We start from the raw sequence: 26,433 nt of genomic DNA, 5'->3' as shown, positions 1-26,433 counted from the left end.
CTTTTGCACAGGGCCCAATGAGTGTTTCTCTGTCTGTCTGGACATTATGCGTCTTCCGTTTGTCTTCCTGCCTTTCTGTCTGTCTGTCTCTTGTCTGTCTCCTGTCTGTCTCATATAAGTGTTCCTTATTGTCTTCTTTCTGCACCCAAGCCAACTGACCAATGAGATTCCTGAGTAAGTAACCAGGCGTCCTCTGAGAAAAGTTGAATCCAAGCCAAACTAACTCTGTAGTAAATCCATCCTAGTATTTAACCTGACGTATTGCCCAACATACACCAGAACATTTGATTTCTTTTTTTTTATTGCCCATGAGCATCACGTAAATGAATATTCATCAAACCGACAGTGCTCATCTGTTTGATATTCCTACTTTGTATTCATATTTTTTTTCCTGGAAAATCTTTTTAATTGGGTGTTTGCTTTCTCATCAGGTGCATTACAAACTAGTTATGGGAATGCATGCTCGGCATGCATGATGAGCATTGTGTTCAGCAGAAAAGCTGCAGTGTATCTCTGCAGAAAGCATGCAGAACTGGTTTAAAATGACGTATATCCATAGACCTGCAGTGGATTTGACTAACTGTTGTGTGAATCTGAATGAGGCCCCATTTAACTGCAACTTTAATGTGTACTTTGTGGTTTCACCCTCTCTGAACCCTTCAAACTAGTTAAAGTCGGTTTTAAACTGGCGCTTTCAAGCTGGTTTAGAATTGCCTTTGACTGCCCCATTAGAGAAATGCTCAATCTGTAATAGTTTCCCTTTTAGAAGCACTTATTTTACATTATTGTTTTCTTCTGAATGTAATTAACTGGCTAAGTGGCTGCACTGAGCCCCGGTTTTATCGTTGGCAGCATGATTCATTTTGAATTATGCTAAGTAGCTCCCGTGGAAAATTCCCCTTCCACATTTTAGCCATGTCAGTTTGTTTGTCAAATCATTAGCTGTGATTTCTAATAATTGGGTCCAAGGCTGAGAAGGGAAGTGACATATTAATCAAGGATTTGTCTTTCAAGACAAAAAAAGACCTTCACAGGACTTCAATTGAGATGCGTTGGAAGACCAATAGTGTAAGTGGTCCGCCTCGGGCATCAATACTAGTTAAGCACAAGGCCCTGTCGAGTGGCTCTTACAATGGCCTAGGGTTTAATGCGTGTCACTTCCTGTATAAATGAAGAGCCGAATTAGAATTAATCTCAGCCAAGAAAGCTGACCAGCCCCTTAGAATGAGTGTCATTAATCCAACATTATTTGGTTTTGTAAAGTGGCTGAAGTTAATGAATTCCTCAGAAGATGTCTACACACTGGGCCTGTAGCTGACTGGAGTCTGGAGAAATATTTCTGTTACTGTTTACTGGACTGGTCATCTGTCTTCATTCTCTGTTCTTTGCTCTGCAACCTTGAATCAATTTCCTCATGCCCCATGACTTCAGTGACCAATTCTCTACCACTGCCTTTTCATAATTGGATGTTTGACCCCATTTCCTTCTTGATGGAGTGCCTTGTTTTTGATTGGCTTTGCTTGAGGAAGCTTGATATTGGGTTCTATCGCTCACTCACTCAGCTGACTCACTTGGAGGAACTGTTGTGCCTTGTGCAAACTTCCTCAATTTTGGTGCCAATTTGGTGTTCCAATTCATTTTTCGTAAGGAGTTAGGCTTAGACACTGTGTGCTCAGCTTAGAAATGTGGTTTTATGTCAGTGGTCCCATCTGCCACATGTGCTTTAGCTGGTTAACCTCTTCTGAAATCCCTGATTGGCTGGATCAGATGCATTAGGGTTATGTAAGGACCAGTTTGAGACCCACTGCTTTAGGGAATCTTATATCCTTCCAAAGAACCCTCTCTGACAACTTCAGTCCAGTGTTGGTCTTCTGATGACATCATTACTTTGGGAATACGAGCCTAATCACAGGTATATTCGATTTGATCTCACACTAATGGCCCCCAGCTGGTTGGCATATACCCTCGCTGGTCTGTGTGTTGTGTTAATCCCACAGAAGGGATGGCCCTTCGTCCTTTTGAGCTTATTGCATGCCCTTCATTTTCTCCCTTGTCCTCTAAGCCCCGAGTCCCTGGAGAACCCATCTGACCAGAGGTGAGTCCCCCCTGTCTGAGCTGCATCTGCCTGCATGCTGCCCACCCCCACTCTACAATCCCCTCCACACGGGCTGAAGGTCACGGCTTCACGAACAATAGCAGCGGACAGAAATGTCAGATTGCTCGGCCTTTATCTGAAGAAGGGACGATGCACTTGATCTTTTCTTCTCGAGGGTGCCAGGCGATAATGTTTTAGCCCTTCATGAGTGAGGCACTGCCCCCTACAGGCGGACAGCGCGAATCATTTAACCGGTCTCTGAGCCGAGTCCCTAAGCTGTTTGAACTTGTATGAGGAGTAATGGACATGAAGCACCACTCCATTGCACAAGCTCCTCTTAAAAGCTGGTTTTATTAAGCGAACCCTCATCCTGGGTCAATTTCAATGATCTGTGTACATTGCCGAAGTCAGAGTTTGATATTTAAGCACCACTTCAAAGAATTTCGCGGAAGCTTGCAGGGGTGATTCCTAACGGTAGAGTGATCATGAGCGGAGCAGTTTTGGAGTGGCCCAGGAATGGCAGTTAGCCACCCTGGCTGTCAGCCCTGTGGTGGGGGGAAAATGTGTGGAAAGAGTCCAGTCAGCACATTACATGTGTCTCGCTGGGGAGGAATTCAATTACACCAAATAATTATGCAGCTTTTCTCCATCATGGCCTCATCTAACACAATTTGCATAATGAAATTTTGTCTTTTAATTAAAGAAAAGGAGGTCTGTCATTATTTCCAATTGTACGAGGTGCTTTCTCGGGACGACACAGCCGGCGAAGTGCAATGCATGTAAGCAGCGGTGCAGTAGATGAGAGAAGCGTTCCGGAGGGGGAGGTTTCAAGGCACAGTCGGGTTTCTTAGCGTTCCTCTGCTTGGTGGGTTTGATTAATATGACTTGGCACCAACCCTCAGGGCACCCACACACGGTGTGCTCGGCAGGAAGGCAACCTGATGGTTCCCCGTATTGGAGACGACATGCAGCGGTTGACTGTAGACTCTTTTCTTCTCTAGCAGGTTAAAAACTCGTAACCATGGCTTTGCGTAATTAGTTGAGGCTCTAAACTCGGGCCTAAATGTCCATCTGTGAGGCACAGTAGCAATGACGCTTCAGCAAACAAACAAAAGGCGTCAGTGATGTCACAGTTTGGCGGAGCGTGCCAGGCCACATCTCCTGTGTGGTGTGAAGATTCCTGTCCGCTCGCCACCTGCTTTCCCTGCTCTTGTGTTCTGCTGTCTTTGTGTCCATTGTTATATCACTGTGTCTCTGTGTTCCTCTGTGTTAAATCTGTTTCGTGTCGTGTTTTGTCCTGTGTTCTGTTTGTTCTGTCTTTTCGTTTTCTCTGTTCTTTTTGTCACTTGTCCTGCTTCTGTTCATGTTACCTGTTTACAGCGATCGAACCCACACAGCATCACACAAGTCTGACTCACGCACACACTTACACTTTCACAATAGTGGCTTTCTTGAGGCCAATAACAGTAGAGAACAAAGGAGCTGTTGTTTAAAAATACCCATTCCCTTTAGTTGTGTACGAGTGCTCAGAGCTGAGGGAATTAGTGGGGGGTGTGGTGATGAGGAAGTGTGAAAGTGGGAGTGTACATGTGAAGATGAGTATGTCTCTGCTGACCCCAGTGACCGCTCCCAGCTCTTGTGACTTACAATTGTAAGGCAGGGCTGGGCAAAGGGGTGACGATCGGATATTGGCAATAATTAACAAGTGATTCGATGATAATCCTTGACGGGCAGTGATGACCCATGTGTGGAAAAAGACCCGATAAGGAACTACACTTAGAAAAGTCACATTAAATTTACCTGATTCATCATTTCCACATGAATCAAATGTAAACACAGTTTTGCTATTTACATTGACTTAGTTTTATCAGTGGTCAAAGTATTTTATTTAAAGGGAAATGATGTACAAAAATCAAGTAAACCTTTTGAGTACATTTCTTTACAGAGTGAAACAGTGAAAGAAAAACTGTTTTATTCTCTTTTACTGTTAATGATGGAGTATTTAAATAATTTATTGTTACAGATATTAATAAGCTGATCTCCCATAGTCTCTGCTGTGGATTTCACACATTGTGGCATAGAAAATGTTAATGGTGGCAGAAATTCGAAGCATTTTCCATACTGCGTAAGCGTGCTGATAGTCTGAATGAGATTATGAAAATATAGCACTTCATGGTTTCTCCAACTGTTTGTAAAAGTTTGAACACCCCATATAAAATGCATGTTTTGTTGATTTTCTAAGTGAAAGTGATCCACCAGGGGGAACAATTCTAACAAATATTATTTTTCTACAAATTTTAAAGGGGAACTCCACCAATTTTGCAAAATTACTTCATTCAAAGTCATTCAAAGGTTTAGATTTAAACAAAATCATTCAGAGTGGTTTGTCGTGAAATGTGCCTTTCTAGAGTTCATCATTATAGTACTGTGAGCCAGACATCTGAAGCATTTATTGGCTCTGAAAGCTACATCCCCATAAATTATTACACAAAATTGTTTGTAAATGCATTGCTCAATGCCTGAGACATTGTTTTGTGATAGATTTGTTATGAAGTTTTGGCCTAAAATGTAATTTAGTATAAACTGTTACTCCAGGATTACCTCTGTGTTTCCTCTCAAAACCGCTATTTCACCTGGGATCAATGCGCGCAAGCTAACGTGGTTTTGTTGTTACTAGCCTGTAGCTACAGTCGTTCAACACAGCTAACACCAGCAGCAGCTTTTGTTTACAATTTATTTTTACAGGTTTCTTACCTATTTCGAAAGATGCCAGAGTATGTAGATGACTTTGACGAGGTCTGTTTTAAAATGTTGTAGAGGCAAATCGATTTGAACCAGAACACACAAATGATTTGCAGCGGCTTGAAGAAGAGAGAGCCAAAAAGGAGAGAGAGAGAGAGAGAGACTGAACCCGCCAGTGCTGAAACAGAAGAAAGCAGAAGTTTGTGGGGTAGGATAGCGAGGTAGATAGTTATTTTATCGCTTGGCCTACTTATCTAGAAAGGTGCACTTCACACCAAACCACTCTGAGTGATTTTGTTCACATCTAAACCATGGAATGATTAAGTAACTTTGCAAAATCTGTGGAGTTCCCCTTTAATGCACAGTTTCTCTTCATTTGCGGAGTTTTAACATTTGAAAAAAAAAAAAAACAAAACTTGTTTTATGTTTTATTTTTTAAATATTCTAAATCCAGCCAATACACAGTAACTATTCATTAAAATGTGCAGAAGTGTGTTCTCTGTAGAGGGTGTGAACTTATTAACGCTTGGAAAATCAACAAAACATAACTTCCCCAGGGGCGCCCAAACTTTTCCATGTGACTGTGTATAGCTGAATTTCAGAGCTGCTCTGCATCTTATGTTTTGTATGCAAAGCATCTCATGGACATTTTATAATTCACATACTCGCTCTGTAACGTATAGCAGGCTGACGATCATCCCAAGAGGTCACTAATAGCACTCAATGCACTTTGTGTGCGTCATGTAAACTGGCTTGAAAGCACACCTGCAGGATCTGAGATAAAAGGCCCAAAAATATGAGATAAAAGGCCCAAAACATTCCCTACAAAAGTATAAGCTATATTTAAATAGCAGTTCTGATTTTCTAACAAGAACATTTTATAAATGGAGTGGTGGGGATTCAATCTGTAATCCTGATTTTAGGCATAAATATATAAAATATAGTGACAATTTTTGACATTTAGATATCACTCAGTTCTACTACTAATGTTGACTTGGTCGTCCCAGAGGACGTCCCTCTCCCCAAGGCAGAGGCCCACATGAAGGGAACAGGCATCAAGGGCGCAAGGGAGCAGATCAAAAAACAGATCAGACAGCAGCTAATATGAGCATCCTTCCTCTTCAGCCCCTCCTCCATGCAGGAAAAGAGCAGCTAACCCTGGGGGGCAGCCCAGGATGAAGTGGAGCATCTTTAGTCGTAGCAGGCTAACCTAAAGTGTGTCACCACCAGCTCTATCTCTCCCTCACTCCCTCTCTCACTCACATGTTCACGTGCCAAACACCCCCCCTTTCCCTGCAGTGTGGCCTAGTTTACTGATGAACCATGAAGACCCCTCAGGATCTGAGTACCTTCACAATCTGCTCAACTACACGCTCACTCGTTAGTTTACTATCCTGCAAGGAAACAACACGTCATGGGTAGACATTATCAAGGTCCAAGCAACAAGGTTTTGGCATAATTAGTGACCTGAGCTCCATTAGGTTAGACTCTCAGCAATTAAGTGCAGTCTGTTGCTAAATCAGCAGGGAAGCTGTTAGATCCTCGTACCACTCACATCCTCAGGGGAGGACAGTAATACTGGAGCGAGAGCAGAATCTGTGTAAGAAAGTAGGATACAGCTCTCAGATCCCAGCATGAGCCCTCACCTTTTATTTTAGTTCACTCATCTTTATATTATTTGTCTCCCCGGTGTAGCGAGAAGGCCTTGCTGGTGAACAAATTTGAGCTGAGCATCAAAACAGAGGCCACTCACGGTCTGATCCTCTGGAGCGGAAAGGGCGTGGAGCGCTCCGACTACATCGCCCTGGCCATCGTGGACGGCCGCGTCCAGATGACCTACGACCTTGGCTCCAAGCCTGTAGTCCTGCGCTCGTCCGTGCGGGTCAACACCAATCACTGGATTCACATCAAAGCCAGCAGGTATGAACTTCTACTGCCGTCACATGCTAAACTGGAAATTTTACACTTGCATAATTACATAATTACAAATATCAGTCACATGCGAAAGTTCTGCATGTTTGGTACAACCTATTTAGCTAGTGTGATCTATTTTGGCATCTTCCTAACATTTTGCCTCTTTGTAAATACATACACTGCTATGTATTGTACAATATATTGTTTGATAATCGTTATTGCAATATTGGTCTTTGTTAAACTGATGTTGTCAAAGACTAAAAGACACAAATAACTCTTTTAACTTTCGTCTAAAGTGAAGTGCTTCAATTAAAATTAACTCTTCATAAGGCTTACTATACTCTAATTTTCAATACTGGTATCAGAAAAGAAAAATTGGTATTATGCCTCCTCTGCCTTTTACAAAAACATTTTTATTATGTGCTCTGAGCGTATTGACCAGATGTTACAGACGTTTTGTGCTTTGATGAAGCAAACAAACGTAATAATGCAGGCAATATAATATCCAATCAGTGGTTATTATATTGCATGTCATATTGCAATCGCACTATGTATTAATATAATTATGGTATTATATTTTGCTCTCACAGCAGACAGATATGTCTAAGGCCTGATCACTGACTACTAGAAGTGAGCTCTGTGCAACTTTTAGTTCAGGAACTCGTATTTACAGTAATCCTGACAGTGCATGAAGGCAGCATTATACTGTATAAAAGGTCAAATTTGTGAGTTCTTAATGTGCTACATCTGAGCCCTTTCTCTCCTCTCCCTCTTTCATCAGAGCCCTTAGGGACGGCTCTCTGCAGGTCGGTAATGAGGCCGCTGTCACTGGCTCCTCACCTCTGGCTGCCACTCAGCTGGACACAGACGGTGCCCTTTGGCTGGGTAAGGCACCCCTACATCCATCTCACATGTCCACCACCCCAGTACCCCTCTATATCTGCACTGTCCTACCTTAATATGTCCCATTTGTACTTCTCATCCTTTTTATTTGTCCTCCACATGAATTTTAACCCTGTTAGAGCTCAGCCTAAAAGTAGGCATATTTTGTTTTTTTCTCTGATTTGGCACAAACTCAGATTCACAGTTGTGGCAGTTATAGAACACAGTATATACAGTAAATACAAAAGATGAAAATAGTGGCAAAAGAAAAAAAAACAAATATTTAAATGATTTTTTTGGCTTCTTTTGAAACAAGTGCCAAAAAGTGGGAAGGCAGTACAGCAGGCTGTGCAGATATAGAGTAGATTGGACTTTGGATTTCACAAGGAAGTACAACACAGAACGCATACTTGCAGGAAGCTCAGCTGATGTACTGTGACACCGAACATTGCTGACACACTCCACTGGTTCTTCTTAAACTTTAATACTCATTAAGAGTATGTACTGCGTCAGTTATACAGGCCCTAGATTCTGTTTATTCCACACTGCTGGTCTGGTCATTTGTGGAATAACAAGGTCAGAATGTTATCTCTTCCATCGCCTCTGCATTTGTTTTCAAGCCTCTAGGATAAAGAAGAGTGAGAATTTTTCAGTGGCTTATTATTGATGTTTTGCCATACGTTCAGTTCACATTACTTACTGATCCAAACGTTATAACTAGTGGTGCCGATGCAATAAATTATTAAGAGCACAAATATTTTTAAAGCTGTTTTTCAAACACGTTTCTAGTTTGTCCCTTTGAACCATTTGATGTTGTTCCCTAAAGCCTGTCTGCTCGCACACTGTATGTTGCTATGACCATGTGACTGTAGAGGATTCACATACAGCTTTTAAATGGCAAGAAGTTCAGCTGATGGCACTTTTAAGCAAAAAGTTATTTTCAGGTACTACAGTGTTAAACAGTTCCTGCAATATCAGTTATACACTATATGTACAAACGTTTTTAGACACCTGCTAATGAGATCAAAGCCATGAACAGAAAGCTGGTCCTGCTTTGCTGCGGTTTTACACTAGATGTTGGAATATTGCTGTGAGGATTTAATTGCCTTCAGCCACAAGACCATTAGTGAGGTCAGGCACTGGTGTTGGATGGTTAGTTCTGGATCTCAGTCGCCACTCCAGCTCATCCCAAAGGTGCTTCATTATTCCAGAGAATTCAGCTCCCCTGCTCCACAGCCCAATGCTGGGGAGCTTTATACTGTACAAAATCTTGGCATTGGGCATGGTGACCTTGGGCGAATGTGTGGCATCTCCAGAGGGTCCCACTTAATTGGTCAGTGCTTTTTCTGTGGAGATTATACAAAATGTGTGTGCGCAATTAAATGCCTGTGTTATTATTAATAACACCTTAAAGTAGCTGAATTCACAATTTAGATGGATTGTATACAAACTTTCGCTGGTCAGCTGAGATGTACGGCTAAATTAACATGCAGCAAACTCTAAACTAGATGCAACATAGCACTATGAGAGTGAGAGGCTACAAACACAGGAGTTCAAACATGCAGCCGCTGTTGCTCTCACTGGATGTTAGTGATGTGTTCACTCTAAAGATATCACGTGATTCTCATGTTTGGGCTCATGTGAAACCTGCATTCACATGATGAAAATAATGTTACTGAATTAGTGAAAGTACTTACCCACTTGTCCATTCATATAGCTATAAAAATGCTCTTTTTATTTTGCAAATTTGAGCAAATAAGACGAATGCGATTTCTAGTTACATGATTACATTTACTTGCAATTTACAGTCTTTATCGACAGGCCTGAGTCTGCACTCTTTTCCATTTTTTGTATGACAGATTTTGTCAGAAAATGACAAGTGTGGCAAAAAAGTAATGTCTGCAAAACACGACTGTGAACACAATAACTTTTCATTAAATCCAGGCTGTAATAAAAAGTCCTCTTCTACTAACACAAATACTTACAATCTGCACTTTCAGCAGAATTTCTCTGTTTTCAATGGGCTACGAGTGAGAAATAATCAAAGTGTGAATAAAGGCATTCTGAGTTGCCATGGTGGATCCTGTGTGGGATAAAAACCAGCATATCAGGGAGTGAGACTCAGTGCTTTTCCCTTTGGGGGGATATTATCCCATTCAGGTTACTCTCTCTCCCTGATGCAGGGCGTGCTTCTAATTCATCTGAGTATCAAAGTAGTCGCATGTTACAGTCTAGAGCTTAGTGTTCTTCTCTAAGAGCAATAAATTTTTCACCAATGATGTAAAACGCATCAGGGGAAGGAGCGTTCAGCCATCGCTCTGCCATGTTTCTGATGCAGTCATGCAGAATGCAGAGACTTGTGAAGACTGGATGCTGAATTGGGAATTAGGAAGTTAGCAAAAAACAAAAAAAAAAGAAAAAATAACAGAAAAAAGGTTAAACTCACTGATGGAGCTAAAATGTTGAAGTGGGTTGTTTAAAATTCTTCCCGAGGTTGAGTGTGTTTGCGCGGCGGAGCAGCAGAGGGCCCGCCACCCCCGCTCCGTATAGCAGTGAAACAGGTGCTGCGGACGCCCCGCAGCTAGAATACATTATCCTCAGGCAGCCCTGCACATCAAGAGCCAGCTTTTAAAATCCCCTCTTTCGTATCTCATTATTTATTTACTTATTCAGCTGTAACTCGCATGAAATTAGTCCTGTCGATGCTCCTATTCTGAAGCACGCAGGCTGATTAAAGAGGACAGGGGGTAGAAGAAAACAGAGCGAGGAGATGAACTGCGAGGCCCTTTTTGCGTGGAATGAAGGAGCGGCTCGGCGTTCAGGCGCACTCGCAGTGCTGCACCGAGAGACGCTCGAGTCAAGAGTTTCAAACGCGTTGAGGCCCTGAGGGAGAGAAATTTAGCTCTCCCTCTCAGACTGTCAGTGCGCATCCCCACAGCCCGGCCGCCGAACAACACTGTTTGATCTGCTCACCTGTTACTGGCTTACTCTCTTCTCTTTCTCCCTTTCTTCCTCTGTCATCCCTCATTTCCTCACTTCATACCATCCTTCCTCCAAAATCACACACTCCACTGTGTGCCAGCTTGCCATTTTTGAACTATGATGCAGGCTGAATTAGCATATGTTGGCTGCTTCTTCACTTTTGTGTCAGTGGTTCTTATGTAGGTTTGTATTTGTTCCTCTGCTGATCTTCTTAAAGGAAAAGTTTGGCAAGAAAAAACTTAATTTAAATAGTTTTTGCTACCCCAAATGTAGTCAGGTTTGCATTGTCTTGCACAGAAGCTACAACGCTAATATAGATTACAGCTAATAGAAGCTACTACCGTGCATGCTGCAGGCCTACACACACACATTACGCATCAAAACATGTTGAGTTATAACACTAGTGCGTGGAATAGGACATGACCATATTGAAATTGGGAAAAATGGCAACAAACAAACAAAAAAACATGAGTTATTAAGCAGTCTTGATGAGCACTAGGCTTGTTTTTGTGATTTCTGAGACTATATTATCCTTGTGCCAATAATTGATGTCATTAAATATCGCAATACTTTAATATACACTAATTAATGTTTCTTCTGTTCCACATTACACATGACCTTTTATTACTTTGGCTTTATTTAACTTTTCCCCTTGTACAGTTATTATAATCTATAGCTGCTACCAAAATGTGTACAACAGACCACATGGAAAGATTATAAGATTTTGGCAAAGAATGCTGGGAAACATACAAATGAAACAAAGAAACTCTGGTGCATGAAATCTAGAGAGTAAAATGGACAAACTTGTCCAGAAAAAGGATTTTGGTTTCCAAACCAAATGAAAGTGGACTGCTGGATGTCAACAGTGTTACACGCCTTCTGCGCAGAATATTTAATTATTTTATACTTTTTTCTTTTCTTTATTTCTTTATTGTCTTGTGCTGCATCATTCTATCTTGCTTTTTCCTTCCTTTCTTTCTTCACACTGTTATAAAGTTCTTCAAGGGTTCTTGAGAAAGACAGTGGTTCTGTGCAACAGTAATTGTTTATCAAAATTGTCCAAATCTACAAAAATATACAAATTTGCAGACAAAATTTGGACAATCCTGCAACTGTCCCTAAATAAAAAGTAAAATATTTAAAATAAATTACAACATATTGTTTATATTTTGGATAATACTAACAATATATAACTGTATATGTTCCCTTTAAGTTGATTTTTTGTCCATTTTTTTTTGTAGAGAACAGCTACATGTTACAGTGTCAGAAGCCAAATATGCAAGTCTGTTTGAGCTTATTTAACATCTTAAAGCAGTTTGAGGCAAATATGTGGTACAATGAGCTTCTATTGCTTGTTCTAAGAAGCTGCCCTCACTTACTAAACGTCATGGTTGATTGACTACATTTGGAGTTTTGTACGTTTTTCACTACATTTAAAATTCAAAAACAGGAGTCGTGAGATGTATAATGTATGTCCTCTGCTGACGGCCCTTCTCCCTGCTCTCTCCTCTCCTCAGGTGGGCTTGAGGAGCTGTCCGTGGCCCGCCGGCTGCCCAAGGCCTACAGCACGGGTTTCGTAGGCTGTGTGAAAGACGTGATAGTGGACGGGGTGGACCTGCATCTAGTGGAGGACGCCTTAAACAGCCCCAAAATATTACACTGTTCAGCCAAATAGCCTGGCACCACCTCCCTCCCTACGCCATGTCTACTGCTGTAATTATTTTCTATTTTTGTATACTTTTCATCGCTTTTTATATTGGGGAAAAAAATTACGTTGTTTTCATTTTTTTTTTCATTTTATATATATTTTTCGGTTTAATTTTATCTGCGCCTCCATCCATAGTCTTTTCTTCAAATTGCAGTCGTACATGGTGTCGCAAAGACAAGACAAAAACACGTATTATGTTTTGTGGTGTTGCCTCCACAGCACCAAAAAAATAGAATTATATATAAATATATATACATATAAATATATGAATATATAAAACATTACCTTGCTCATTACTTGAAATGGCAAATAAGGTTGGTGCTGTTTGTCCTCTCTTGATTGCCTTCTCTTGGTGCCATAATTCCTAACGCTGTATTGCAGCCACCACGTACATTCCACTGAGCCGCCGCTGCAGTTCATGCCTGTTTGCTTTCAATGGCTTTCTACGAACAAAAGCATCTGCTTGATTTCCGATGGACTGTCACTGTTAACTGTGCTGAGCAAAATGTACGAGTCACGCCACTAACAGGGGCCAAGCCCCGCCGACATTAACGTCACAAACGTTCCGAGCTCCTCGCTAACCACTGAGCTTCTAGTCAACTGATCAGCATCCTCAAAAGACATAATTACATATCATAAATCTCTGAACTGTCATGAACTGACCTGTGAGATGTAATTACTAGCTAGTACAGAAATACATGAGACTGTGAATATCGAGGGGAAAACTCTCTTTTCTGTTGCAAAATCGTTCGTCTCATGTGTCGTGCACCATATCTAATCGACGGTGACTTTACAAAATGACCACTTGCTGCATGCAACTTTTTAAATGTCCTGTTTTTTTCTTTTCTTTTTTTTGCCTTGGTTCCTCTTTGGTCTTACTTATTCCGTTCAGGGCAAAAAATGAGTTCAGGTGGGCTGCATTGAAATATGGAAATGTAAATGTTTCTTCTTCTGATTTGAGATTTGATTCTGTTTTCTGAGTTGGGAGAAATGATGGACTTTTATATTTGTCGTTTGTTTTGTGTTGGACTTTGAAAACGCTGAGGAGACACAGTGGTTGTTACAATGTTTGCCATGGGGAGGCACTGTAGCACAAGGAGAGGCGGCGAGATCCGGGGCCAGAGCAGCAGAAGATGTCAGACGGATGCAAGAACACTGAAATGTGAGGAGTTTTAACTCCTGAGACGGCGAACGTTCACAGGACAACACAATTTTGTTCGAATGAGAATGTTGCTTTAAACAATACTGTCAGCACTTGCTTCGGGGGAGGGATGATGTGTGGAAGACCCTTGCATTTAATGACTGTGGCTCTTAAGCAGCGGATAGAATAAGCAAATGTATCAATAACAATAACAGAAATGAAATAATAATGCATGGGTTTGGTATTTGGAAATGATTTTTGTAACATGTTTGAAGACAAATGTGATGCAATCGTTTGTACTGCTGACCCAAACATTGTAAGAAATGCCTAGTTTCAATACGAGTTCAAGACTAAGTTGCGATAATCTAAGACAAGGTATGCCTGTTTATAGTATCATGTTATCTTTTGTGAGAAAAAATCTTTATATTGCTTTGTTTCTTTTTCCTTTTTTTCCTTTTTTTCTTAAATGATAACAACCAAGACCATTATGTACAGCCCTGCGATTATCAAATGTAAATGAGTCATGTGCATCTGTGGACCTTTTGTTTTAGTATTATACACTGGAAGTCTAACTTGTCTCTTCACAACACATATTCTGTTCCTACATCTTTGGTCGGGGGGCACAAGCAGTAATAGAACTGCAGTGAGGGGGATTTTTATTGTTCCAAAGCAAAACCCTTCTTTTCTGCATTAGCCACTGAACATCCACACACTGCAGTCTACTGTCCACTTTACTTTTCCATTCATTGTTTTTTTTTGTTGTTTTGTTTTAATTGCTGTTGCCGGTTCTTTTTCAACGTTTCAACGTCATCCAATGGCCGTGAATCAAAAGGGACCCCCTGCATGCTTGGAGGGTGCTGAAAGGACAAAGTGCTGGGCTCATGAGGAGGACCAGGCAGATGACAAGAACAACAGAACAAAAATTTGCTGTCTGGACAGAAACGGTCTTAGAAATGCCTTAAAAATCCATACCGTTCTGTGCTCTCACTTTAGCCAGTGTATTAGCCACATCCCCATCATGTAAGTTTAATACATCCATGTTAATAATTGTATTAATATGAAAATATTCCAGAATGCCTCAAAAAATAGCTGTTCTGGGCTCTACAAATATAATATTTACTGTATAAATACTATTTTCAGTATCTTATTTATGTCTTCGAGTGGATTCCCATACTGGCCTTTGTAAACTACTGTTTTGATTGAACTATACCTGAAGGGCAGTGCTCAGAATGAGAGTGGCATGACGTTACCATTACTAACTTTATTACTTGTGTCTTGTGTTCCTACCACCATGAAATAAAGTGTAAAACAACAACTGACCCTCTTTGTGTGACGTGGCTCTTGTCCTACCTTATGCTCAGGATGGATTAATCAGCAGTGCTGGGGTAGGAAACAGTTCTCCATTACAAAAGACTGATTCCTTCTCTCGAACTGCAGTGGGATCATTGTACTGATTACTTTCTTGAAAAAGTAGGTACTCATTACTTGACTTCTATGTTACCCTCCAAAATCCATACAAATCTGTACTAACTGTGCAAAGCAAGCCCCGTATTTTTAGAAAGAAATAGCGAATCACTGTTAACATCATTTATAATATCAGTGTTGATGCTTTTAAATAAGACACAGTCTGTTATGCTGATTAAACATAAGTTTACTAGTCAGTAGACGTGGTCCAAAAACAGCACAGTCCAAAAACAGCACAGTCCAAAAACAGCACAGTCCAAAAACGTGGTCCAAATATAATCTCAAAGTTCTAATATTGTCAAAGCTGAACGCGTAGCTTCAAAATGGCTACTTTACAGGAGAAGACGAGCAACTTTTAATGAAAGTTAATGTAAAAATATTTATTCCAAGCATTTTGGGGCATTTAGAGCATTTCTATTGGTCCACTCAGCATGACATTTTCACACCACTTTCAGGGCAGCTGGTGTTGCTTAAACAATGTAGAAAATTGAAAATATATATATAAAAAAAAATGTAGACTTTTTTTTGGACAGCCTAAATTTCAGAATGAGTTTCTGAATGAAAATCAAGTCTGGTCAGTTTAGGTCAGATTGGGGCTCTCACCTTCACAACTGGGTCTTTATTTCTCACTTTCACTTTAGAGAGATTAGATGACCATTTTTCCAAAAATTCAAATTATATAATTAAATGGTTAAGATGTAAACAGTCATTCAGAGTTGTTTGGTGTGAAATGTGCCGTTCAAGAAAGGCTTGCTGAGTCAGAACTGTTCATAGTGGTGGTGATAGGAACCCGACATCTGAAGAGTTTACTGCCTCTAAAAGCTCCTTCACAGAAAGTTATTACATGAATTGGTTAGATATATACTGTCTGATGCCTGACACATTGTTTTATAATAAAGTTTTGGCTTAAAATGTATTTTTATCTATTCATGGCAGACGAGTACATGCAGCGCTTTGTGAGGCAAAATAGTTTTTTTTTCACATTTATTTTACCATCATTAACGTTACATATACACTGTAAAAAGTGGCTCATCAGATCTACTTAAAAAATTAGTGGTAACACTAATACCACAATTGTGGTAACAAGCAAGTGTTCAAAGTATTTATTTAGGTTGAATAAAACTAGTTAATTTACTTGTTACCACATGAAGTCATTTTTAAGTAGATCTGACGAGCCACTTTTTACAGTGTAGGCACGTGTAGATTCTATGGTGGTTTTGGATAGTAAATAAAATGGCTATATTTGTGTTGTAGACATGGTGACCCCTGGTTCCTATCAGCACCACTGTAAAGAAATCAGAGTCTGCAAGTTTCTACACAATGAATCACAGCGAGCCACTCTGAGTGACTCCATTTACATCTCATGGACTGAATTATTCAGAAATGTAAAAAACATTGTGGAGCTTCCCTTTAAAAGTTTAAAGCTGAGCAGTCAGCTGTCACAGGTAGCATGTGAACTCAAATTACGAACAGGAGCAGCCAGATAATATGTAGAGAGAAGAAATATGAGAAAAAAGGTACTGAAGTCTCACATTACCTGTGTGGGATCTTCAAGGGTTCTTCTTCAGTACTTTAGGTTCCAGAACACATTTATACCACATTTTGTAGCAATTCGATTTTGGAGACACACCCCGTCTGCACTCCAGGCTTTTTAGTTTATTGTGCTGTTTTAAAGCACTAGGTTAAGGTAAAAATATGTGGCTTTTCCCTGAAAAAAGCTTATTCAATGTGCACAGCTGGACCTTGATGAACATTCTTGTATGGAATTGTTGTACCTTGATAAACAAAAATGTACCTGTGCAGTACCTTTTACTGACAGTGTAACACAAGCAATGTAATGCTTAACTGTAATGTGTTACAAAAAAACAATGACATTGCTGTAACTCAGTGACACGTTACCCCAACCCTGTTAATCACATTTCATCACATATCTATCTATCTATCTATCTATCTATCTATTGCTCTACAACTCTATCTATCTATCTATCTATCTATTCCTCTACAACTCTATCTATCTATCTATCTATCTATCTATCTATCTATTCCTCTACAACTCTATCTATCTATCTATCTATCTATCTATCTGACTGTCTGTCTGTCTGTCTATCAATCTATCGATCTGTCTGTCTGTCTACAAGTCTCTGTCTATTTCTCCATCTATCTGTTTGTCTTTTTTCTGCAAGTTTTTGCACGCAAGTTCCATTTAAGTGTAACAAAATAAAACAAAAATGTGCTAAAACTCTTGCAAAGGTCACATGTTATGTTATGTTTGTTCTTTACCAACATGCTGAATCTAGTTGTTCTTTGTAAAGGATTTGTTCTTATGGTCACTTAGAAAATCAACAAAACGTGTCATTTGACCAGGGTGTCCAAACTTTTGTGCACAACTGTTAAAATCTTATAATCTTCAGGTAAAATGCAAATGACAGAATGTGTAAGCAGAAAGTTCACAATGCATTTCTGAATCATTAGCTATCAGGAGCTATCAGGCTCCTGAGGTCAAATAAAATATAATCCAATATGCCAAGCTCGGGGTTGCCTAAACATGCTCAAGGACAAGATCCTATCAAAGAGCTGAGTCTTGTGACGAGCAATGGAAAATCCCATTTGATTTGCACTGCATGGGAAATAAGGATGAAATTATCCGTCTGTGGATGAGTAGAGGCCTCTCTCTGTGTTTTTATGTTCTCACTAGTGTCATAAAGGGGCCTTTTACAGCTCGTAACAAGGCCTCAGCTGTCTGGCTGCATCAGGGGCTCTGTGCCTTCCATTGTTTCTTCCCATGAGTAGTTTGGACCAGAGACTCCTTAGGCAGTGAAATCACAGGCACATCCTGGCTGGGGTCTGGCCTCCTCCCGTCCATGCCAGAGCATTCTTTACTGCATCACCACTGTCTGCAGTGAGTAGACTGCTAAGAGTTTAATCTTTATAGTAGAGAGTATTAAAGCTGCACAATTGGCCTCTGCAATATGCGAATAAGGCTTCCAACCAATCAAAATGTGAGGATTTTAAAGGAGATAATGTCTGCATGTCTGAATCATTAAGGTGTAAACAAAGTAATGTAGAGTGTTTTGATGTGAAATGTGTCTATTGATAGGAACCAGACGTCTGAATCGTTTAATTCTTGAAAAGCTGCAGTTATTACAGTAAAAGCTACAAATGTATTGCCTGATGCCTGAGAGAATGTGTTATGGTACTTTTTAAGATAAGTTTGTGGCCTAAAACTTACTTTTAAACTCCATTGTGGTGGAGAGGTACATGCTAGGCGTTAGAAGTCCCTAAAGAAAACTTATGTTTTTGAAAATGATTAAAACAAAAAGAACTATTGTGTCATTATCAACATCACATATAAATACTCAGGATACACATGTAGATTCCCTGGTAATTTGGATAGTAAATAAAAAGGCTATATTTGAGTTGTAGACATTGTGACCCCCGGTTCCTATTGCGTCAACCACTCTGAATGACTTTGTTTATATCTCAATGATTGAATTATGGAGAAATTTTGAAAAATAGGTGGATATCCTTTTTAACCAATCACAGTTCCAGATGACTGTTTATGTGGCTGTTCAACATACAATAGGCCAAAATAGTGCAGGCAAAACTTTAACTATGTCACATCTTTAATTCACCATTGCATTTTTAACATACTGCAAGGTGTAATCATAATATGTAGCAACAGAATCACAGCATTAGTATTTTGTCCATGTTGTGCTTTGCATAATGAATTCAAATTGCAGTTTTCTACAGCATTTCACACCAAATGCAGTATAGCAGTCCACTACCAATCACATTCAATTACATGCTTTTCCAACTGTTTGTGAGACCATTTGGGCAAAGTGATAAAGTACCTCAAATGCAGTTGCATAAAGTAGCTGCTGTAGATAGGCCAGTGGAGCAGTTACTAACTCACTGTTTGCATTGGCACTCTCTCTCAGTACAGAGAACAGCAGGTTAGGCCCTATCAGTGGACAGAAAGAGAGAGCGAGAGAGAAATCCATAGCTGAAAGCCTGCCGTTTGAGACAATTGCATAACCCCGTCCCCTGGGCAGATTAAGCTCGGTGGGGGCCGGTGACGTGAGCACAGCCATGGCATCAGCGCAGCGCCTCGCAGCCTGCGGCCTGCTGCCTGCGCCCACAGCTGCCACCTGAAAACCGCTCTCATGCAAACGGGATCCAGCCTGGATGGAATGAATACAGATTAAATAAAAATAGAATACTTTGCATCTGTCTTGCATACCCTGTTCCACTTATTCCTTTGTCAGCGTTTGTGTGTCGACCCTCTGCATTTATCACAGCTTCCGTTCTCTTCAGGAGGATCGCTTTCAGTTTTTAAGCGAAATCTACAGGGATGTTTTTCCACACCTCAAAAGTTCAGTCTCAGAAGTTGGTTGCACTTTGTGCCTCTCACAATTCAATTCCAAATACATTTATTAATATGTTGAGGTCTGGGCTCTCTTGAAAAATGAGTAACTTAGACGGTAAGATAAGTAACTTGGTAACTTAGATGGCCATTTTGACTGGAAATTCAATAAATGCAGGTCTCTGACTTTTTGCAGTACTGTATAAGGATGGTGGTAATTATATAGAATGTATTTTTGTAATGAGTGTGTTGTGACTTGTTTGAGCAGATGGGATAAAAAATGAATGAATGAATGAATGAATGAATGAATGAAATGCAGGCTGTATTTATATACACCTTATTTAGACATGACCTTTTTTGCATATAAGGGAAAAATCTCACCATTGCTTACAAATAACTCTGGTGTAGTAAATATGCAAACTAGGGATTTTTATAGTAACCTATTTGTTAGTGTAAATATGAGGTAGAATTCACGTGTCTGTAAGTCTTAAAGAATCTTTGTAGAAATAATCTGATCAATAATATCCATTTTTAATACAGTATAGCAGATAAGGCCACTTGGGACTGTAAGAAGTCTGAAAACTTCTACAAAACTGCTGAAAACTATTTCTGATTATGATTTTTTTAGCAAATTTTGCTTATACTCTATGATTGTGTATTAAATAGGAATATAGAGATCTGAGAATGAAAACACATTTTGCCATTGAACTTAAAAAAAGGGGAGTACCTCAGTGACTTGTACTCTCAAAGAGTAAAATTGATAGATTTATTTTTATTTTCCTGCATATTTTTAAATTATAATTTTTTATTTCTATTCAAGCATGTTTTTGAGTAAAAAGAATGAACTTTTTACTGCGTTTTATTTTAGTCATTCATATTTAGTGGTGTTTAATTTCATTGTGTAAGGCTAATAACAGCATCTTTGTGATTGGTCACACCTCTGACTTTGGAGCTTTAGCATTTTATTTTAGATCAGAAGGATTAAAAAAGAGAATAAATAGGGCCTAAAAAAACAGAATAAATAGGGCTTAACAAACTCCAGTCCCCCTGCTGATAGCTGCTGTGACCTGCTAAGAGGTCCTGGAAATACCCCAGTACCTTTGACCTGCTGCCTTGTTGTACTTCAACTCAAGTTCTTTTCTGACGAGGTACCTTTACTTATGGTACAAGCATGGGTTTAGGCTGGGTTTAGGCTTATAGGGGAATTCAAAACTTACAGAATTTGTTCACAGCTCTTGTGATGGGAACCAGACGTCTGAAGCATTAAAAGATACCTCAGAAAGTGGTACTTCAGAGTAGTTTTAAGGTGAGGTACATGCATAATATTTCCTCCAAGATTAACACTATTTCACCATAATTATTCATGGTTCTCATCACCACCACTATACAGAAGTCCGAGTCTGTACTTTTCTCCACAATTAGCCATCTCACATCACACCACTCCGCTCGACTCTGCCTACATCTCAACGACTGAATTATACAGAAAGTTTGAAAAAGCGGTGGAATTCCCCTTTAAACGAGGGATCCTTGAACTGTCATGCTGTCAGACGAACCTGATACCTCTCTCAGTGTTGGAGCACTGAGCGCACGGAAGCCTGCCATTCGCTGTGAAAGTGAGTGTGGCAGCAGGAGAGGCGGAGTGAGCTGCAGTGCTTCAGCTCCTCCAACCGCCCTCCCTCAGCTCACGCACATACACAGACACGGGGGGCTAGGCTCACTCCACCTGACTCTCCCCTTCCATTCACCGACCTCTGACAGCCGCTTAGACCGCTATGACGTCTCGTAGGTAAGTTTAAGCTGGCAGTTAAACGGGGGGATAGACCGGGCTCTGGCGGCTCACTGTAGCCGGGAGCGGAGCTCCGTGAGGCGGACACGCTAAGCTACTTCTCGCCGGGGTGCTCTCACTACTCCGGGCGCTTGTTCCCGTTCTCCCGTGGCCCGTACTGTGGATTATCGCCACGAATAGCCGGTGTAAACTTCAGTTTTAGAGCCAAACCGATAATGTGGCCGGTTATTTTTTTCCTGTGAGGAAAGTTTTTAACCATGTTGTTGGTCATGCTAGCAATAGCTGAATGATTATCGCTAACGTTCCCGTTAACCTGCCTATAGTGCGGATAACACAGTATGGTAACCTGTTCGGATAACTTTACACACTTCTTCACAAAGTGAACTTCTTTGCTAATTAAAGCTGCAATAAAACGTTTATAACGTCTTTTGTTTCCAAATAATTGACAAAAATAATTTTGTGAGTTACGTTACGGCAGGAAGTCTTTTAGTCTGTCAGGAGGGAATCGTGTTATAATGTAGTGGTTCAGCCTTACAGTGCACTCTTGATGGTTCTTCAGTGGTTCTTTAGTAAAGCCAGTGGTTCTGTTTAGAACCATGAATGCTGAAATGGTACCTTGCATAGTGAAATGGTTCTTCAGACCGATGTGAAGTGAGAATGTGTTGTGTATGGTTCCATAAAGTACCAAAAAGTTTTTTCTGCTGTTATTGTGTAACAATAGAAGAACCATTTTTAATGCTATATAGAAAAGGTTCTATATAAAACCATATACAACACACTCTCCATCAGTCTGAGGAACCATTTCACCATGCAAAGCACCATTTAAAAATGAAATAGTTCTATATAGAACTCATGGTCCCAAAAAGAACCATTCCCTTTACTGAAGAACGCTTGAAGAACCAGAGTGTAAGAGTGTCACATCTGAGATTTTATTTCGAAGTTGCTTAGACAGTCTGTCTGAGCAGGCTAGACAAAAGTTACAACACAATATAAGGATTAACACGCCAGAGGAAAGAGTGGTGAAATAGCCGTCACAGGCATGGAGATGTGTTATGAAACCTGGGCTTGCATTATAGGTTATCTAAGGAAAACAACACTCTATAGGTCCCTATAGCTGAGAGGTCTAATATGGTCTAACAGTGTGGCGGACTGTTAAATTCAGCTTTTCTTAGTCTAATTACTGAAAAATGGTCTGTAATTAGTTAAAACTTTTGGTTCAAAAAACACTTTCTTGTCAGCTTTTTAATAGTTTCTATGTTGACTAAAAAAACACTGTAACAGTGTTAATACACCAAAACAGAAGGCTGTGCTGCTGACCGTTTAATCTGGGAGTCTGTATGTTTGGACAGGTGGCCTGCCTTGGTCTTGGGTAAACAGTAGGACAGGACCATGGGGACAGCACTGTCTGGGTGTGACAAGCCAGCAGTGCATCCATACACTCGCATTGCAAATGCGACTATAGACGTCTGCATTTCGGTGCTGACTGCAGGCTCTGCCTAAAGGCTTAGCGTTTTGTAAGCACTGGTCTGCAAGGTCTGATTAATTTGATATTGACTTTATATATAGGCTACATTATGCTCACATGTACTTTGAGAGTTGGAGGCCATCTGTACATCTGTACGATCAGGTTCATGTTAATGGTTCTGCTTCTGATGAAGGCCTCTGAGTGAACACAATGAATTGCTGTTGCCCTGTTATAAATTCCTTTTGTGGTTCTGTAAAACTGTGCTAGGAAAGATTTTTTTCGTTAAAAAATCTGTAAAGCTTGTTATGTATTAACATCTCGTTATGTATTTACATCACACACACAGGCTCACTTTGAATATTCTTTCACTGCGTTCGCAGTCATCACATTCATACGCTTGAGGAAGGGGTCCAAAATGTTACACTATGTTATTCTGCATGTTGCGTGCAATTACACATTTCAGCCAGAGAGGTCTCTAGATCCCCAAATCTTACGTAGTGTAGCTTTAACAAAACTATACTTAGAAATTTCATTTACATGGGCAGTTAATGATGGTTTAATGTTGAAACAGCAAGGGGAAGAATTTCTGCTTTTGCTCTGTGATTGAGCATAGACTAATAAAAACGCATAACAGACAGATTAAAAATTATACGATATGATAATAGACATCATAAATCATTTGCTGTAGAACTAAGAAAGCTTTTATGTAAGCATGTGTGTCTATTGGATGTTTTTATTTGATTACTCCAAGATTTTATTTAAAATAAAAATTATTCATCAGTTTTTATTTCAGCTGTAGGCCTCAGTCTTGAATGCATTAGTCAGAGAATCCTGGGCTGATTGCAGTTGAGATTGTGCTCCTAAGAGGAAGGAAATAGGGACTCTAAATATTTATCTCATTGGACAAATAACGAAGAGTAGTTTTTGCCTTTTGAGTGTGTTCCAGTCCGTGTGCTGTCATCACGATTGAGGTCATGATGTGACACATGAGTTAACGCTGCCATCCACTTCCAGGCTTTGTCCATTCTGGTGTTTCCCCGTCCATCAGACACCAGGTCATGGGCCTCCTGTTGCTAGGTATCATCACAACATTTGAATACTTTCAGTTTAACTATGAGGTGTTCTCAAGAGGAACTGGGTTGATTTTCAGACGGTTTAGGGGTCGGATCATAAGATCATAACGTTTTCAGTGTGAGCTCTTACTCGCTGTTTTTTTGTCTGAGAGCTGCTGTTGACTTGCTGGTGTGAAAGCAGGAGGGACAGGACCTGTGAGTCAGTGCCGAAACCATTTTTGATAGCTGTGAAGCCAGGAAAGCTGCCAGCGTGGAGAGAAGAGATAGCCTCTCCAAAATTTCCAGGAATTGACTTCATGCTTGTTGTGATTAAGGCCTCATTGTTACAGTATTTTGTTGGTAGGTGTCATTCCATGTGTTTACCTTATATAGATTAGCTGTGCTCTAACACCTGAACTAATGGTCATATTGTGTTTGTTGGTATGGATTTAGTGTGGCATGTATGCTTTACATTACCAGAAAAGTTACCATGATGAGTGGGTGATTCATAGGCTGGTGATAAGCACTTATCACTTTATAAATGGACCCTTAAAATAAAGTGTAACCAAGGCCACATAGAGAGCACATCAGGTATCTTGTTTATTCCCATAGTTGGCTACAGCTTCGAGCTGTTTATTAAAGGGCCATATCCTACTTTTTCTTGTATTTTATTTTTTCCCCTCATGTCAGAATTATAAACATTCAAAATACATTTTATGTATTTTTTACTGAGTTCATTTAGTTAATTATCTTATAAATTGTCTTATTATATTGCAATAATTTTACCTGTTTTGATTGGCTGTTTCATAGGCTTACATTTCAGTCCAGGCTGATACACTACTTATAACTTCGACATGAAATGGACGCAGCTGAACTGTTATAGTATATGAATGGGCGAATATATGTCAGCCATGGCCTAACTGCTTTATTGGTTACTATATTGCTTGGCCGATACTGACATCATTTAATCGATATCTCTGAAAATATTTCCAGTAATGTTGCACTAATTACCAACGTTTTTTGGTTGTAGTAGCGCTGGAATTCGAACTCGTGATCTCTTGACAGTGGGGTAAAATCTTCGATAGTTGTACCACTGGGAAACCCAATATAAGATGCCCCCTGTTTAACTATATGACTGCAATACAACTGAACAGCACTAAGTTATGGGTCACTCTACCGCCAGTGCTGCAGTATCTATATTATTTGGAATTATCAGCTTCTTTTGTTCATTTGAGTTCAAGAAGTGTGATGATTGATAAACTCTGCCAGTAAATCTTTGTTTATCTAAAACCTTTATAGTTTAAAATCTAAAAATGTAGGAGTAAAATATAAAATAGGATATGAATCCAAAATAAAATCGATAGTATTGGTTATCAGCCTCCTAAATTTAATATCACTGAAGTAAACGTGTCAGTTTATGACAATGAATTCAAAACAGGCCGGTTTATCAGTTTAACTGGCATATATGACATGTATGGACTGGAGCAGCAGTGATGAATTTTGAAACATTGGTTTACATATTATTTTAAACACTTTTAGTAAGCAAAATCAGTTTTTCAATGATATGGGCCTTTTAATGTCAATTCCACTCGATCACCCATGGGTCATAGATCATTGGTGTACAGTGCTCAGTAATCCAGGATGTATTACGGATGCCTGTCAGTGCTCATATTTTTCCATATCAGACATGGTAGCTTTAATTATTCTTTTAGAAATCCCCTTATAAAGGGTCACCGCTAATACTTGATCCCATTCCTTAGAGCTATTTCCATTGGAAGAGCTGTTATCAGCTGCTGAGCATTTGAATATGATCGTGGACGTTAGATTTCATTTCATATGCCCTTGGTCTGTGCACGCTGAGACGTTCAAAAATGGCAACATATTTCTCCCGCCCAGTAAGGGCGGAGAAGGGTTGGCGTCTGGGTATGCATGTGCTATTCCATGTATGTCTGTCAGCTTATTCAATCGTGCATATAAGGCCTTAAGACCCTTCATAACACACACCACAGTCAATTCTGTACATTTCGAGCTGTGTGCTCCTTTTAGCTCTATACTCCTTTTATTTTTATACTTTTATGTTCAATTATTTTATGGCGTAGTGGTAACTGTCTAGCAATCTACAGTATAGTGTGTCTGATGTGGTTTGGGGTTTGGGCTGGCGGGGGGCAGTGGGGGCTTTGTTAGTCCTGCATGCAGTAGCATGATCAGCTCTTCTAAAAATATCAGTAACAGTACCAAAATCCATCCAGCATGGTGCGTCTGTGACCGATATAGCCTTCGAGGGCTTTGAAGCGGAGCAGGGGGCACTAAGAATATCACCTTTTTGTCACCAGGCCTGCCTCTTTAAATAGCTGTCTGTATTGAACTTGAGACATTATGTAAGAGGATAGAAGCTGTGCAGTGTGTGTGCACGTGGGCCCCCTCTGTTTCTCCTGTCAAAGCTTTGCAGCTCTCTGTCTCTCTATCTCACTCTGCTCTCTCTCTGTTCCTCTAGCCCACTCCTTTAAACACAGCAGAGCTGCAGACTTGTGAGTAGAAGGGAGACTGTCTTTTTAAGAACAGGTTTAGTGAAGCACTAGTTCTGGTCTATTTACCCCAGCCTTGCATTCCTAAAGCCTCCCATCAATCCACCCACCCACCCAACACATGCCCTGGCCTCAAAATATATGTATGTGTTTATTAAACACATATTTGGTGATGTGCAGAAGTCAGAGACCGGCCTTCGTTTGCTTAGTTTCCAGTCAAAATGGTCATCAAGTACAAGCTATTCATTTTTGTGCATCAACAAGAAAAAGCAGAAAGCATATTTAACAGAAAACTACTTAAAGGCTCATTTCTC

At 40.1% G+C, this 26,433-nt stretch overlaps 2 protein-coding genes across 5 annotated transcripts in view; both read left to right on the top strand.

Moving 5' to 3' along the window:
• Nucleotides 1–14,781, top strand: part of agrn (agrin) — a 313,528-nt gene extending 298,747 nt beyond the window's left edge. For all 4 annotated transcript variants that reach the window (XM_036590661.1, XM_036590660.1, XM_036590662.1 and 1 more), the window contains 3 exons: nt 6,533–6,757; nt 7,533–7,636; nt 12,133–14,781. In XM_036590661.1, coding sequence (XP_036446554.1) covers nt 6,533–6,757; nt 7,533–7,636; nt 12,133–12,290 — 487 coding nt within the window. In that variant the 3' untranslated portion in view covers nt 12,291–14,781. The remainder of the gene's footprint in view (nt 1–6,532; nt 6,758–7,532; nt 7,637–12,132) is intronic.
• Nucleotides 14,782–20,906: 6,125 nt separating this feature from the next.
• ptpn11b (protein tyrosine phosphatase non-receptor type 11b) overlaps nt 20,907–26,433 on the top strand; it is a 39,253-nt gene continuing 33,726 nt past the window's right edge. Inside the window, exon 1 of the mRNA XM_036590658.1 lies at nt 20,907–21,077. Coding sequence (XP_036446551.1) covers nt 21,064–21,077 — 14 coding nt within the window. The 5' untranslated portion in view covers nt 20,907–21,063. The remainder of the gene's footprint in view (nt 21,078–26,433) is intronic.

This window comes from Colossoma macropomum, unplaced genomic scaffold (genome assembly GCF_904425465.1).
Source record: "Colossoma macropomum unplaced genomic scaffold, Colossoma_macropomum, whole genome shotgun sequence".
NCBI classification, from domain to species: Eukaryota; Metazoa; Chordata; class Actinopteri; order Characiformes; family Serrasalmidae; genus Colossoma; species Colossoma macropomum.
Note: the sequence above shows the minus strand (reverse complement) of the source record. Positions and strands in the feature narration are given on the sequence as shown.